The following is a 15773-nucleotide window of genomic DNA, read 5'->3' as shown; positions in this document are numbered from 1 at the left end:
GCACTCACACTGGCGAAAAGCCATACCAGTGTAAAGTCTGTGACAAAGCCTTTAGCCAATCAAGCAATCTGGCAGAACATTCGAGAATTCACAATAAGGACCAACAGCACCGGTGTCCTCACTGTTCATCAAGGTTCGCACAGTTATCTAGCCTAAAGAGTCATATCCGCATTCACACTGGCGAAAAGCCATACCAGTGTAAAGTCTGTGAAACAGCCTTCCGTACATCCAGCACACTAGTAAAACATTCGAAAATTCACAATAAGGGTAAGAAGGATAAATAAGAAGGGTGGAAGGGTGGAAGAAAAATTAAAACTGAAATGTATGAAATAGCAGTTATCAAACATTTACGAACAGCAACGACCTGAACCAGACCCAATAAAATTAATTTTCTTCAGAAACTGGGAAATAAATAAATAAAATAGGAAATCTTTAAAGTAACCAAGGCTGGTCCAAGAAGACTGAATTTGGGAAATCAATGTTTTTCCCATGGTCAATTATATGTGGCATGTTCACGGGTCAGAAGACCATCCCAAGGAGCCACGAATTTTCGGATCGTCAGTTGAAGGAAAACGAAAAATCTCGGCTGCGGTACATCATAATTACGTAGCGAGGCGCCCTCGACGCAGCCCCGACGGCGAGTCCCGGCGCTGGCTCAAGCGAGTCGGAGCACAATGACAGGAAAGCGTAAGACGCGATGCTGTGTAACAATTTGGTGCGTCACAAAAGAGCACCGTTTCGCGAAAACGAATTTACATTTGCCACCCAACAGCGTTGTTCGCTTGCTAGTGTTTGCTTCGGCGGCCACAGGAGTTGTCGGCCGAGAAGAAGGAAAGCTCTCCCAGCGAGGGGAGGCAACGCTAAAGAACCGGAGTCAGCTGAGACGATGAAGCTGCTCCTGACCCACGACGATCATATGAAGGTACACGCAGTTGAATGGGATCAGTCCAAATCTTGGTCACTTTTGGCACTTTCCATGTTGGAGCACCACAGATGGCAGCCCTTCGGATGCTGTTGAGGATGATCGAAACTATAAACTAAATAAAGTTTGCGTTAAGAACTAAATAAACCGTTTGCGAACCAAAACTGTACATCAGGCCCCGTGGGGTACACATCAACACCCGTTCCGGGGCGGTGCCATTTTGCCATGAAGAAATTCCACGGAAATAAAGGCAACCGGCCTTCGTCGTTTTCGAAAACATTGTCGATTACCAGAGTGTTGTTGCTTCTCTGATGGGTTATCCGGACCCACCTCTTAACCGATAGATTGGATAGATTGTAATGCTTTGAGTGCGTGGCAATAAGATTGTAAACCCGGCGATTGTACGTTCGTCGCTGGGTAACGAAATTATTTTGTATTTTACACATAAATAAATAAATAATAAAAAATAATTTTACTGGTCTGCTATAATAATTTTGAATATTTTGCTATAATTTTCATCAAAGCTCATCAAGAAAACACAGTTATTTTATGGATAAAAGTTATTAAAATAAAATGAAACTAAGGATCATCAAGAAACATTATCTGTTTCTTAATTGTTGGCGTTCATCTTCAAGTATTAACTGCAGATTGTTGTTTTATCATATGCCCTGTTCAATGCTTACTTACTCAATTGGCAATCACAATCGCCGAACGGTCCTGCCCTACAACAAAGATTCTCTCCACCACTCGCGGTCGAGGGCCTTCGTCCACCAACTCGTTGCACCCGCCATCTTAAACGAGGTCTACCTATATAGTTGGTACGAGCAATAATGGGATTTGAAAATATGAAATGCAGTCATATCTATTAGTTAGTAACATACTTTGAAAGGTGCGTTCTTCTTGTTCATACAAATCGGTTGACAGATTAAAAAGTTGTGCGCGTTCGTTTATCAGTGGGTTTAATGTAAAGATTTGTTAAGCTTACACAAAACAGTTATCATAGCAGGGAACTGTGGAAGTCGAATCCGCCTTCCGGAATGTTACATTTTCAGCATTTATTCTAAATCATCGCATTCAAACGCATTCGCATTTATCTGACTTTGCTGCAAGAATTAATTCAAACGGTTCACACGGTAACGGTTCGTTCGCGTTTTAGCAGGGTAACGGTCGCTATGCCCTAAGAATTTTATATTACCATCGCCAACAACACGAGTCATTTAACTAGCACCGAACTGGCGGTAAAACTACCGACGGAATTACATCCACCGCAATCGTTTCACCAAAACGGAGAGCACAATTTTTGCCGGCTTAATTTGGTGCGTATTGATGGATGGTCACCGAAAGTGTGACTAAATGTCGCGGCATTTGACCGCTTCCGTCGCCCGTATCTCTCTGCATCTTATCTATTGGTCGGCCGATAGATAGTGTGGTGGTTTTCCTTTCGTCACCATTCGTTAGTTGAATGAGTTCGATTGGGTTATGGTTGGATTAAAAGCATTACATAATTTTATTACGGCACGCTGTTGACCATTCTGTGGCGGATTACTGCAACAACACAGGTTACTTCGATGTGTTCAGTTCGTATTTGTTCTGAATAAAGTACACAAACACTTTGGTACCGGCATTTGTATTTCTTATTAGTATTTTTTCAGCAAACCTATCATCATCAACCCCACAATAAGCACTGAGCTAGCTTTAAAATGATTGGCCGAATTGCATCCATCGCGATCGTTGCACCACCGGCATTCCGTCTGTACACCAATTCGCGGTTCCCCTTGGCAGACATCGACACTGTCGTACGAACAACCGAGTGCCCGGTAGCGCCTGTCCGACGGATTGTCAATGATCATTTTGAAACAATTGAAGCTCGTCGATTGAATTATCTGAATCGTAGGTTTGAGGGCCGCAATCCGTAGCATTCCAGCGCCAGCTGAGCTGACATCACATTCTATGAAATTTTCTTCACATACATCGTCACTATCGAGCTGATCGCACGAGAAACACCACAATGAGGTAGCTTGGAAGGAATAGAATTTAAATATTCATAATCAAACACATTTTTTTGCCGCCCCTTCCTACTTACCACTATGTACGGCACAAAGTGCCACCAGAAGCGAGAGTAGAATTCGAGGTCGTTTCATTTCGTCCGTTTCGCTGCGTGCTGAATGTGTGACTAACTGCCGAAATGTTCAATCCTGTTCCGTTATCGCGATGCCTTATCTGCAGGTGACCGATACGAAGACAACCGAAGTTTGTTTGTTTTTATTGTGTGCGCGATACGTTCGATTTGACTCTGATTGGATTTGAAAGAGTGCAAAGTATTACAAAACCACGCTTTCGAAGAGTGAATAAAATGGCGGGAAAAAGGCATTCAAGGAGTACACGTTTACTGGTCTCTCTCTGTTTATGTCCTGAGCAAGGTAGTAGTGGCTCTCCCGTTTAACGTAGTATCTGTGTGCTTGTATCTGTCTTACATTCTCACTCTCTTTCAAATGGTGTCGCTAACGCCGTTACCATGGCACAGCGTGCGGATTGCCCGCCGACGACGTTCGGCTGCTTTGAACCGATCCGACCACCCGAGGTGGTCCACGATACAGGAAGTCCGATCACGGCTTTAGCTTCCAGGCTCCGGCCGACATCTGACAGTTACGTGCGGCTGTTGAATGCCTTCGGAACGCCCTCGACGGCGGTTTTGACCAGTCCGGTGAGGTTCCGGGAACAATTGGGCGATAGCCGATGCGGCCGCGTGCTGTCGTTGATTGTTGATAGCCATGACCGATGATCGTGATAATCTTTGATACAAATGCTGTCAAGTGGTCAACAGTGAACGTGCGTGTTAAATTCTAATCATACAAGGCGTCATCAAATTGCGAGTGATTATTATTAGTCTGTGACTGCGTACGGCATGAAAAGCACAATGCGTGTGTTTCGTTACAGCAGCAGCAGTTGGTAGTGTTCAGTTTACTGAGTGTGTTACGGCGTAAAGAATAATCCCAAACTAAAACTGAAGCTGAAACCACCAGAAAGCAGTGCCCGAAGACCCGCTGATGAGTGCTGTTAAATAATTCAGACCAATTTTCTTGGGTGCGAGAAGCTGGTTAATTGAATGGGGAGCATCAATCTGGTTCCCGCAAGTGACGCCGGTTACTAGACTTGTGGCAGGCAGAAGAGCTTGTGTGTATGGAACGAATGATCCAAGACACCTCAGAACCCGCTGCAGTGCGAGCTGATCTTGCGAACGGTAAATATTTGAATTCGCAATTGCGCGATAAACAGTATTCGCCATTAAATATGTATCTTCCTCACTTGCCTCGGCTAACGATCAAACACGTCTTAATGGATTTCGGTGATATTTCTTGCGCGTCACGGTTTGGCTTATTAGATGTAATTTGATGACGACTCTGTGTCTTGCATTATGAATTAGGTGGATGGGGAACTAAATGCCATTTCATTCGATGTCCAAGACGATTTAACTTTAACCTTTCAACTTTTTTTCTGACCTGCCCGTAATTGTAATTATGTTACACCAAACCAACCGCTCTATTTAAAACTTTTTTGCCGCCGGAAAAAGGCCGGACAGGATTTCACGGGAAATAATTGCATTTAGCGTGAAAACACCGTGGTGTGATTATAATGGTGCATTGGATCGTGTGCACGATTGGAATAAATCCATCGCCCATGGCTCTCTGGTTCTGGCACCGGATGGCTGTGATGGGCAAAGGTCGTACCGGCGATTGGCGGACGGTAAAGGTGACAAATGTTAAAGTTGAGCTCGCTCTCGTTGCTCCCCTAGGAAATGTTGTTCCAGTCAACGGAACCGGTTCCGGAAGGTAAAGTATCGAATTGCCATTTCCGCTCGGCAGTGCAAGCACACGAAGGGAAGTTTGTTCATCAAATTTCCGTGTGCCAATTCGTTACTTGGCCGAGGGCTACCAGAAGCTGGCAATGGTTTTGCGAGAACAAGGAATGAAATCAATGATCGAAACACTAATGATGTTGTTGGGTTTCTTGCCGACTCAATCCATGGTCGCAGCCGTTGCGAAGTGAGACCGTTCCGAACAACCGAAAGGTAGAGAGTATAATTGTCACATCGGAACAGGGTATTCCGATTTGACTCCTAATTACACTCGAATCCGAGTGTTGAAAAGAATATAAACTGTAATGCGAACAATTTATAATAACTTTACTATATTTCAACGCAATCGCTTCCTTCACAAAGCTTCCGATGGCAATAATATTAACTCAGTATTACCTCTTGCTTGATTTAAATATTGTATTAATATGATGGCACGGCACAACTATTTTGTTGCCTTTGATTGACTTTTTCTGGATTTGATTATTACTGTGACGGCTTATGATTACTATCGATTCATCGGCGCCACTAATTATTTCGTTATCAAATTGCAATCAAACTTGCATCACAAAACTACTGCAGAATGTGCATAATTAGGAGAAGATTGCAGTTGCAGGTGTATCTAATAATGTGGACAGCATGTCAAGCGGATTGATGAATAATTTCATGGTTCAGCGTCATGCTGATTGGAAGAGCTCCGCATCCACGATCCATAGAGTTCAGTTCGTTTTTGGCCTATCAATTGGGGGCCCCTATTAATGGCTAGATTAAATTTTAATGTTGTTCAGGACTCGAAAACATTCATCGGAAGGCCGAAAAGTGCGCAGCAACGCAAACAACAGCAACACGTGGTTTGCTGAAGAACACGTTTCGTTTACTTCCACGGCCTGTTACTGTTACTGTTACGGCTAATACAAAGAGAGGGCGAGAGAAATAAATAACTCGAGATATCGTTCAGCTTGGATATCGAATTAAGAGGCATTGATCCAATTTCTTTCGTTTCCCGAAGTGAAGTGTACGTGTTTACTCTGGTGCTTGTTTGTTCCGTTTCTCTTCCAGCAACAAATAGACATTTCAGCCGGGCCACAATGTTGGCAGTGGGCGAACAAGATGGCGCCGATGGTCAAGGTGGCCAGATACAGTTCGATAGGCTCGAATTCGGCAGTCCGGAGGAGCTCATGCATCATCTGTACTACTCCTGCATGCGCGCGAATGCCTCTGACCAGGTCGTGGATGGTAGGTAGCGACCTTTTAATCTCATTATTCCGCATTATTTCTCCAGGACAGCTATTCTGCAGATTGGTCTGAAGTTGAAACAGTTTGCATCTATTGTTAAATTTACCACACACGAAAAACGAACTGCTGCAGCTTTCTGGTGACAATTTTCTCGACCGTACCAGGAGCTAACTCACTTTCTTGACTCAACGGCTTCAGGCTTCTGGTGTCAGTAAGTTTGTGCAAAAACTTAAAACGAATCCTTGCGCGGTTGAGAAAACTCATTGTGGGCTTTCCGAGCACTGGGTGGTGCAGTTTGAGTTTGAGAATCTTAGCATTGTACTGGGTTTGTGGCGGTTTTGCAGTTTAGAAAACGTGTGGTTGAATGGTGGTGAGAGCACCGCCGCAGGTTGCTTTGCTTTAATTTTCTACCAACATCCTCAACTCGTTTCACGGCGCCGCCTTCTAGAAGAATGCAGGTTTGTCCGTCACTGGAACCGTCAACTGTACGATTCTTGTCAATTGAAGGATATTGAAGCTGCTCCATTTCCAGTCATTTCCTTTAGGAAACAGTTTAGAACACTTACAAAGACGGTAAGTGATCCGCACGAAAGTTGGGACGATTTTTAAATGAATCTCCTGCTCCTGCTCTTTGAGATTATTGATTGACTTTCGTAACGCTGCACGACCTTCCCGAAAGTCGGCGGCGTAATCTGGTGTTTAAATTGAGTTATGGCTCAAGTTAAGCCGGGAGATGCCGAGAAAGTCAACCGTCCGGAGTCAGCGAGTCTCCAGGGAGGGAGGCGGATGGGTGAGCGGCATATGGCGCCAGGGCCGTATATGCCCAATCCCGCCGGTCCCGTGTATTCTTAAACCTAATCTTAAATTGTAGGTGACGAGGAAACTTGTGCCAGCAAGTGATCCAACAGAAGAGTTTGTGGCGTGCACTTGCACAGCATAACCCGCTAGTGCCAGTGTCCTTGAGCATGAAGTTTAGTAATTAGTTGATGGATTTTGGAACGGGACGCTAATTGTTTTGCTACACGGTAGATAATTTTTATTCAATTTAATCGCATGGTATGCGTGTACTGACAATTTTGTGTAAATGGAAGAGTGACAAAAACGGAGAAAAATGAAAGTCAGATTATTATTTTTATAAATCTTTGTCTCAAACGTGATTTGTCGTGTTGCATAAGCTTAATGGAGGCGCATGGTTGTTTTGTGCTTAGCGAAGAAAAATGGGAGGCCTGACTATGAAGATTTAGATTTAGAAGAGTAAAGAAAGATTTGTCGAGTGCTAAACGAATTCGCTATATTGTTTGGCCATTGTAGAAAATTCTGTACAACGAACCATGCAAACGTATAGAGCGCTTCATCACAGCAGGCCGACGAAATCGGCAAGGCATCGGCATCCTTTGACAGACGCGAATAATGTTTATTGGATGTAGCACCGTTGACACGAGCCAACGGTTGAAAGCGAGTTTGTCACCGTATTACCATTGACAAAACGCCACATTTTGTGGTCTGGGATTATGATGCGGTTTTGTTCGTATCGATAATTCGCGTAACATTAATATTAATCAGCAAAACCAACCGGTACATCAATCGGAACATGGCTCGGAAAATCCTGACCGAGCGAGCTGTGAAGTGTGCGGTATATGTTTATTGGCGTACGGAGGTTCACAAATGGCCCGGGCCGCAACCACAGCCTCGAGCCGTTGCCGGAGGTCACCTGGGAGGTGTTCGAACAGTGTGTACTACAACCGGTCTCGTTGTACGACAAATTTGCGCTGTGCTTTAAAGCAACACGTCTCTTGCATTAGCGATACGGCGCGTAACAGCCATTACCTTTCGCAACTAACGCCCCATTAGGGCTAGAGTCTCTTTTATCCCGAACCGTCCCTAACCTTCGAGAGTCTATTTTTTTTTCTATCTCTTCCCCTGGCCGACACAAAAATAAAAGGCACCAAGGCAGCGTACTGCCCTCGCCGCTTCGACGGATGGTCCTGCTGGGAACCGACGGCGGCCGGTACGGTGGCGGAAAATTTTTGTCCAAACTTCATCCTGGGCTTCGACCCAGAGCGCCTCGCCCATCGGACGTAAGTATATCCGGTGTGTCGGTGTGCCGGTTGGCGAAGCTTTTCGGGGTTTTCTTTTTCGGTTTTCCGATGAAAGGTGCTTCAAGGCTCGGGGGAAATTAGCATATGAATTTGGGGGTAATTTTGTCACGCTTCCTGTCCCTCCTGGTGACACCACTGATTTTTCGCAGCTGCAACGAGAACGGGTCCTGGTTCGTGCACCCACAGTCCGGCCGGGAGTGGTCCAACTACACGAACTGCATCGACACCGACGACATGCAGGTGAGAAATATGATTAGTGTCCCCCGGTCTACAAGAAATAGTCATTTGCACGAAATTTACTCATACGAGAACACGAAAAGATAATTAACCCAGCCCAGGCCAGTTCCGTCTTAGGGGAAAGAGTTTTCTAATTCCTTATCGTGCTGTGGCACTTTGTCTCCGGACCGGACCCGATAGCGTTCGAGTTCATGACATGAGAAACGGTGTTCTCCACTTACGACGACGACGATAACCTCAAGCTGCTTCGATGGTTTGACACCGTCACGTCTTTTGTTCGCGAAAGGCCAATAAATCAATTATTGTAGGGATCGGTTCCATCGGTCTGTGTGCCGGCAGCTTGAGGGACATTAGGGTATGTTCGACTTGCGCCGTGTTGTTCTTATCGCTCGAAGGTGCTCCACAGGCGCCGCACCACCAGTCGACGCTCTGTAGACTTTGCTCTCTCTGATCTAATTCACGCTGATGACGTTATAAATCGCGCCGTAACGAGTAATCATAGTCCCGCGGACGCCGACAGCGGGCGCACAAAAACGGGGCCGAAACCCAATCAACATTATTTTGGCTTTGGCACCAACAAATTGTTTCACTCGCTTTCTCCAGCTCGTCATGGGCCGCTTGGCCTTAGTGGTAAATTTCCGAGTCCGAAGCGAATGAGCTTGCTCTTGCTACGATGCGAGCCATTTTCTGTCCTCTCTTTTATGCCAGCGCAGGAAGGTGGTAAACTAAGGTCCTCGTGCTGAATATTTAAAATAAAAGTCCGCCTCGGAGTCATAATTTTTTGCTCGTCAGATGAGATGTAATTTTCTTGCTTGATTTTATCCGCTTGTCTAATGCACGAAATTGGATGTTTCCTTCCAGCTTCGGCGGCTGGTGAACGAGATTTACATCGGCGGCTACATGGTTTCCTTCTTAACACTCATTATATCGCTCTGTATTTTCCACAGCTTTCGGTAAGTTCCTTCCGGTTCCGGTGTGTTCTTGTGTTTAATGGGCCGTTGTCAGTGGGTTGGTCAATTCGTTGCATCGCATTGTTAGCTCGAGAGCTTAGAACGATGAAAGGCAATGCCTCGCGGCCTACTTCTTCGCAGTCGTGCTGAGCTAATGAACCATTTTCACACAGATCTCAGTCGTCCTTTGTAGATGACTAACGGTTGCCAAGGGTTGCTTGCCATCGATTGTGGTTTTGATCGAAATCGGAACAACCAACGAAGAAAGGACACTTTAAACACTTTACATCGATCCATCGGATTCGGATTTTTGTTGGAAGAAGCTCATGGAACGCACACTTGTACGTCCGTGGTCAGTTGAGCTTTCAGCTGACAGCAAAAAGAGCACGGCTCGTTAACACGCTTCTTGCCCATTCCGGGGGCCGTCAGACAGCTGAGCTGAATAATGGATGGCCCTTTGATCCCTTTGAAATGTATCGGTGCGGTTCGGTTCTTTGGACTGGCTACCCACGGGAGCCACACTGGAAGTGAAACTTTCGTCTTTTCGTCTTGCAATCCTTTTCAACGCGTTTCGTGTTGTTATTTGGCACCCATGCATTATTTCGACCAGATTTGGAGCTCGCCCAAAGGAAGCTGTCGAAGGTTTTCCCACGCCTTTCACCTCACGGCCAGTGTTGGGCTTGAATATCTTATTTACTATCTTGTCCAGTCTTTCTTCAGTATCACACGCTTTTTGGACACGGCCCTCTGCAGTCTGCAATTTGGCCGATAAAAACAATTTCGTGAAAACCCGAACACTGAAAAGGCTCCCCGAGGGCCTGTTAGAGTCTGAGATTTGGGGATCGGGAGCCACATAACAAATTCTTCGTTCCACGGGCCGGCTTGCTGAGTGGGAAATCGATGCTAAACAGATTCCAAGGAATTGCCCGACCAAACCCGCCGAAAGCTGATATTTGGCGGTTGGATTCGTTCCTTTCTTTTTTGGTTGGCAAAAGTTGGTTGTTCTCCTTTTACTAAGAAATAAAGTTCAAACGTTGTTTGGCCGTACAACAATTATGAATAGAAGAGCGACAAATGTATAGGCAAAACAGAAAAGAGGAAAACGAAATCCAATACGGCCGTTGAATTATTCAAACCAAAAAACAAAAAAATGCCCCCCTGGTAAATGTCAGAGCAACGAATGAAGTTGAAAAACTTCCTCGTTTCCCCGAAAAAAAAACCGACCGGGTCCTAGTGGCTCACCGTGGCCAGTCTTTTAGTGAGAATCGGTGTGTGCCGTTTTGGCTTTCATTGCAGGACCTTAAAATGCACCCGGATACGGATTCACATCAATTTATTCACCTCATTAGCACTGAGTTGTCTGTTTTGGATTGTCTGGTACAAGTTTGTCGTCGAGGACCCGGACGTACTGAAGGCGAACTCGGTAAGTGTTGGCGCAGGGTGGCAGTGGCAGGCTGTCGGGGAATTAGTAATCGCGACAAGTGTTTTTGGGCCGTGTAGATGGAGTGGAATCGATCGATTCGATCATGCCACGAGAGCAGCACGACGGAAATCGAGCATCAGGATGCAAACGGATAGCGGAGGAATTTGCATATATTGTTCATATTGCATGGCTGGCGGACCGTTCCCGATGGTCGATGATCATTCGTTCGAGTGCTGTTCGAAACGGACCATGTAAATGGCCCGAGCCCGAGAGGCGGCTAACAAAAGAGGGATCTTGTTACAAAACGATGTACCGTCTCGAAGATGCCGATGAAAGCCGATGGAACGGTGCATTAGCATAACGTAGCGCCAGTGGGCCGCATAAGAAACCCGTGTCTCGGATGCCAGAAATCCGAACAACTCACGGCTGCCGGAAGTAGGAAGGCAGCAGGGGCCACCAGTTGCATAGTCGCTCGCTGTTGGCTGTTCAGCCATTTCTTTTGCTCGTGTTTATTTATTTATAAACTTGCTTATCATGCTTCATTTCGATTCCATTCTCCGTGTTGCTGCTGCCGTTTAAAGGCAAAAGGTTAAAAGTGAGCGCCTGGAAGCGTGTTTTTTTATTAAATCGACTAAACCGTAGCTCGTAATTTGTTGTATTATTTTTAATGAATGAATATGTAATAACTGCGGCGCTGGCGCAGAACTTTCCGGATGACGGATGTTTAATTCCGAAGTTTTCAATGAACCAAGCGTGGTGGCCACAGACCACAAATGGTTCCCCGAAGCATGATCAGCGAGGAGTCGGCCATCGACTTTTGCATGACGGACTACATGATACGGAAAATGCGGTCCCCGCTACATTTGTGTTTCAAACAGACCTAATTAGGTTTGTTTTCGAGGATTGTCTGCTGCCTACATGTGTTGCTGCTGCTTAGCAATATGGTGGTTGTGGCTGCAGGTTGGGCCACACGGATCACAATTAATGATTCGCATGTCGAATAAATCACTTCTGGAAAACGTGTTGCTAGCGACGAGATGACCCAACCATGCGCTTAATAATGCAAATGGGCAGAAAAAAGGCACGATTGTGAAGTATGTGCAATGTGTGTTGTGGCTAAAGTCAAATTTGTGGTAATGGTTACATTTTTTTCAATACTAACTAGCTTGCACCAAAGCTTTGTCATCACTTTGTGAAGTTTCGTAAGGAAAGAAGCCAGGACGAACCGAAACTCGGGACACATTTTCTGTTGGTCGAGAGTGTAGAATTTAACACCGCCAACCTACGCGTTTGTTTCTTTTTAGCGCACACGGTACACACGAGCACCGATTTTGGCCACCACCGGATACGCCGGTATGGACCATAGTAAACAACTTTCACTGTTGCTCCCCGAACACCCAAAAAAAAGAAACCCTGCTATTTTATGGTTTGTTTGCCACATATGCCCCACAATGTGTGTCCCATTGGATGACCCGGAAGGGCCCATAAACCCTCGGTTGCACTCGTCCTATCGCAGCGCCATACCCGGATGTGCCATCCGGTTGCCGGACCGCGGTTTTGCATGGTTGCACATTTCGCGCGAAAGCCTTCAAAGCGAACGCAATGACGCGGCGGGTTGTGTAATTTAGAGTTAACATAAAAGTATTTCACTGTCATAATCACGTACTGTGTCCGTAGAAAAACTAAGGCCCTAGAAAAGCGCCACCCATCATGCTGGTGCATCTGCAGCCTACATTAAGATAGTTTTTGAAAGAAGGTTAGCCGGCTGCAAGTGTGTCTGTGGATCACAGTGGCCGCTGCCCAGCATCCTGGTGCCTGGTGCCAAAAAGCCACGGCCTGCTGTTTGCACTCGACCCAAACTATGTGCCAGGGATTTTGATTAGTTTCACCATAGTTGGCGCTGTGGGTACCGTTTTCTGCTTAAAGCCACCGTGCTGAGAAGCCTCTCGGCATTGTGGACGGAATAAACCCGTTCCCACCCGGTGGCTTTGTTGCGTTCGGTGGTCAGCATTATTGTACTGAGCTGAGGAAAAGTTAAATGGTAAAGTTGCAAAGCGATGACACGCATCGAGATGGGCCCCCCCCCCCCGGTTGCTCTCCATTAATTGCTTGATTCTCGAGAAAGGGTTTAACGGCCGTAACGCAACAACCGACTGAAGTGGCGATGCGGAGTGCTGTTCATTAAAATTGCTGCTCTCTTCTCGCGCATTGATCCGTTTTTCCGATCGATCCATCCAACAACAACGGCGGGTTGCTGGGTCCAGCAGCCTTCCATTTGCCCGTCTCCAGCGGTCTGTGTGGCGCTAATTTTTCCCCCGTTTCGCTTTCGTAGGGCTGGTGTATCGGATTGCACGTTCTGCTGCACTACCTCATGCTGGTGAATTATCTTTGGATGTTCTGTGAAGGATTACACCTGCATCTGGTGCTCGTTATTGTAAGTATTATGGCCGTTGCCATCGTAAGCAGTCCGTTCGACAAAAGTGTACCACTTTCCCGAGGGATCAATTAGTTTTCTTTTCCCCTTACGCACCGATATCTGGATCCTTATTACCGGCACATTAAAACGGGGCATAGTTTATGGCCCGACGTTCAGCGGGGTCCGTTCCGTAAGGTTGTTTAAATATTCCGCAGTTTTTGCGATGAGACAAAATTCCATCATAGTGAGAAAACATTGTCTCACTTTGCTCTGAACTTTGTTGCATTTTCCATTTTTACAGCAATTTAAATGACCTTTTATTTAAAGATAAGTCGCCTTACCTTTAGTCACCGAAATAAACGATCAATCGTTGAAAGAACTACACAGAAAGATAAACACATTTGCTCCTTTTCAAAAGAACTCGTCCAGCAGACCTCTTATTATTCATTTACCGGTCAACTAATGGACCCATCGGGAGCGTCTGCTCAACTTGCGATAATGTTAAAGGTGTTTACGGTCCAGTGTAAGCACGTTACACGGAGAAGACGTCAAACTTTATTCGATATCAGATATGGTTGGCTTTCTGGCTGCAACCGCCCCCGTCTCCCATGTATTGGATTAGCCTCCTTGCTTCCTGAGCGACCCTAGGGCTAACGGGGGAAAACCCTCTTCCATCGCCCGATGGCCAACACGATGACCACATCGCCTGACATCGGCTGTCCAGTTCTTGTCCGTCTACAAAATCAGTATCGTGACACTCGCTTTCCATGTCGTAGACACCACTGTACACAGAATGGGGTCATTTCCTCATTGAGGGGCACATTTTCTCCCCGATAAGGAAGTGTCCCCGCCTCGCGCGCAGCGAGTTGTTCCTGTTGTTTGGACACTCGCCATCGCAACCGCAGTCCAGATGGGCGCAGGAATTGATACGACAAAGTGGACCAACCTGGAGTGGCTGGCTTCCACGAGATGGAGGTCCAGGCCTCCCGCTCGTCTGCCGACCCGATTCAATACAGTTCGATCATATTTTGCTTCTCGTTGTCATTGTTTAAGGTCTTCATCAAGGATATTGTCGCACTGCGTTGGTTCGTCACGATCGGATGGCTGTTGCCGGTGCTCCTGGTCAGTCTGTATGCCATCGTTCGTAACAGCATGCCGCTCGACACGGACCAGTAAGTTTTTTTATGGTGGGCATTTTTATGACCTTGTTTGTAGATACAGGCTCTCTCCGCGGATGATGCCATCATCGGGCTGTTGGTGGGTTGAGCTTTTCGGATTATTTTTCGGTTTTTCTATTGCTCTTTGAAGAGCACCACATTAGAGGTTTTTCTGTCCTGGACTCAGGACCATCCGTACGGCTCTACGGCGTCGTCGTCGTAAATTTGTGCGGTGACGATGATGGGCCGAAGATGTGATTTCCAATGGGGCACCCCTTTTACGTGTGTGAAGATTAATTTAATACAAAAATCAATAGCCGATTTCCGTTATCGTCTCAATCGCTGCCCAGCTGCTGGATGGACGAAAGCCACGCCATGTGGCTGCTCACGGTTCCGGTTTGCTGTTCCCTGCTGGCCTCGCTGGTATTTCTCATCAACACGCTGCGTGTGCTGCTGACAAAGCTTAACTCCACGTCTCCAAACCCGGCCCCGCTGGGCCTACGGAAAGCCACTCGAGCGACGCTAATTCTCGTAAGTATTGCGTGGCCCCCGAAAGGCTGCAACACCGGAGTTTTCCCGGAAAAACGGTCCCCCGGGAACGGTGAAGACGATGGCTTTTGGCGTCACCGATTGGGCGTTCTGTTTATTCTGTTCTCTATCTCTCTCTCTCTCTTCCTTTCCACTGTCGATCCGGAACCATGCCGGAAAAACTAGATCCCACTGTTTGGCCTGCAGCACATCCTGCTGCCGTTCCGGCCGGATAAGGGCTGCCAGCTGGAGCGGTATTACCAAATTGGAGCCGCGCTGCTGATCAGCTTGCAAGGTCTGTGCGTATCGTGTCTGTTCTGCTTCGTCAATCACGACGTGATTTTTGCGGTGCAATGTTACTTGAGCCGCTTCTTCCCGGACGTCGTGACGCACCCGTTCCTCGAGAGCGGTCAGCCCGCTACCCAGAGCCGCGATGTGGCCGTATGACTGCTGAACGTGCGCCGCTCTACACCGAACAGTATTAGCCACGCCAGCAAGCAGCAAACCGCGACACCCGACGAAAGGGACGCGCCGGAAGCGGAAGGTCCATAATCCGTCTCTTCCGCCCGCCCGCGGAGTCCCCGATACGACGCTGTGGCGTCGAGAGTTTATTTTTCCTCCGTAAGCACGTTATTTACGCTGGACTATACAAGGGACGCGGGCAACGTCCAGAGATTAATGTCTGGAAAAGAAGGGAAAGAAATAAAGTTTATCGTTCCACGCAATCGATGCGTGGCGGCGGTATTGGGAAGCGTAGCCACAACAAACCGCACACGGATCGGGAGATTAATCGGTTTCGTTTAATTCCTCGCCAACTTTCACGAGAGAAGAGAAAGTAGGACTTTTTGCGTCCATATTCCGCAAACCAACATCGGAAAAGGTGTAACGCTTCCTCGGACACACCGAAACGCTTCGGGAAGCGTTGTTGTGCGGCAAACGGTTGAATTTAAAA

At 46.8% G+C, this 15773-nt stretch overlaps 1 protein-coding gene across 1 annotated transcript; it reads left to right on the top strand.

The window, feature by feature from the left end:
• Positions 1–4111: 4111 nt before the first annotated feature.
• On the top strand, positions 4112–15268 carry LOC128274613 (calcitonin gene-related peptide type 1 receptor). The gene is made up of 11 exons (XM_053012857.1): positions 4112–4163; positions 5835–6015; positions 6960–6966; positions 7962–8089; positions 8260–8350; positions 9209–9300; positions 10594–10720; positions 13053–13154; positions 14190–14308; positions 14644–14824; positions 15008–15268. The coding sequence occupies exons 1-11, from the start codon at positions 4112–4114 to the stop codon at positions 15266–15268; spliced, it is 1341 nt and encodes a 446-aa protein (XP_052868817.1).
• Positions 15269–15773: the final 505 nt, after the last annotated feature.

This window comes from Anopheles cruzii, chromosome 3 (assembly GCF_943734635.1).
Source record: "Anopheles cruzii chromosome 3, idAnoCruzAS_RS32_06, whole genome shotgun sequence".
Classification (NCBI taxonomy): domain Eukaryota; kingdom Metazoa; phylum Arthropoda; class Insecta; order Diptera; family Culicidae; genus Anopheles; species Anopheles cruzii.
This window is presented reverse-complemented; position numbering and strand designations above follow the sequence as displayed.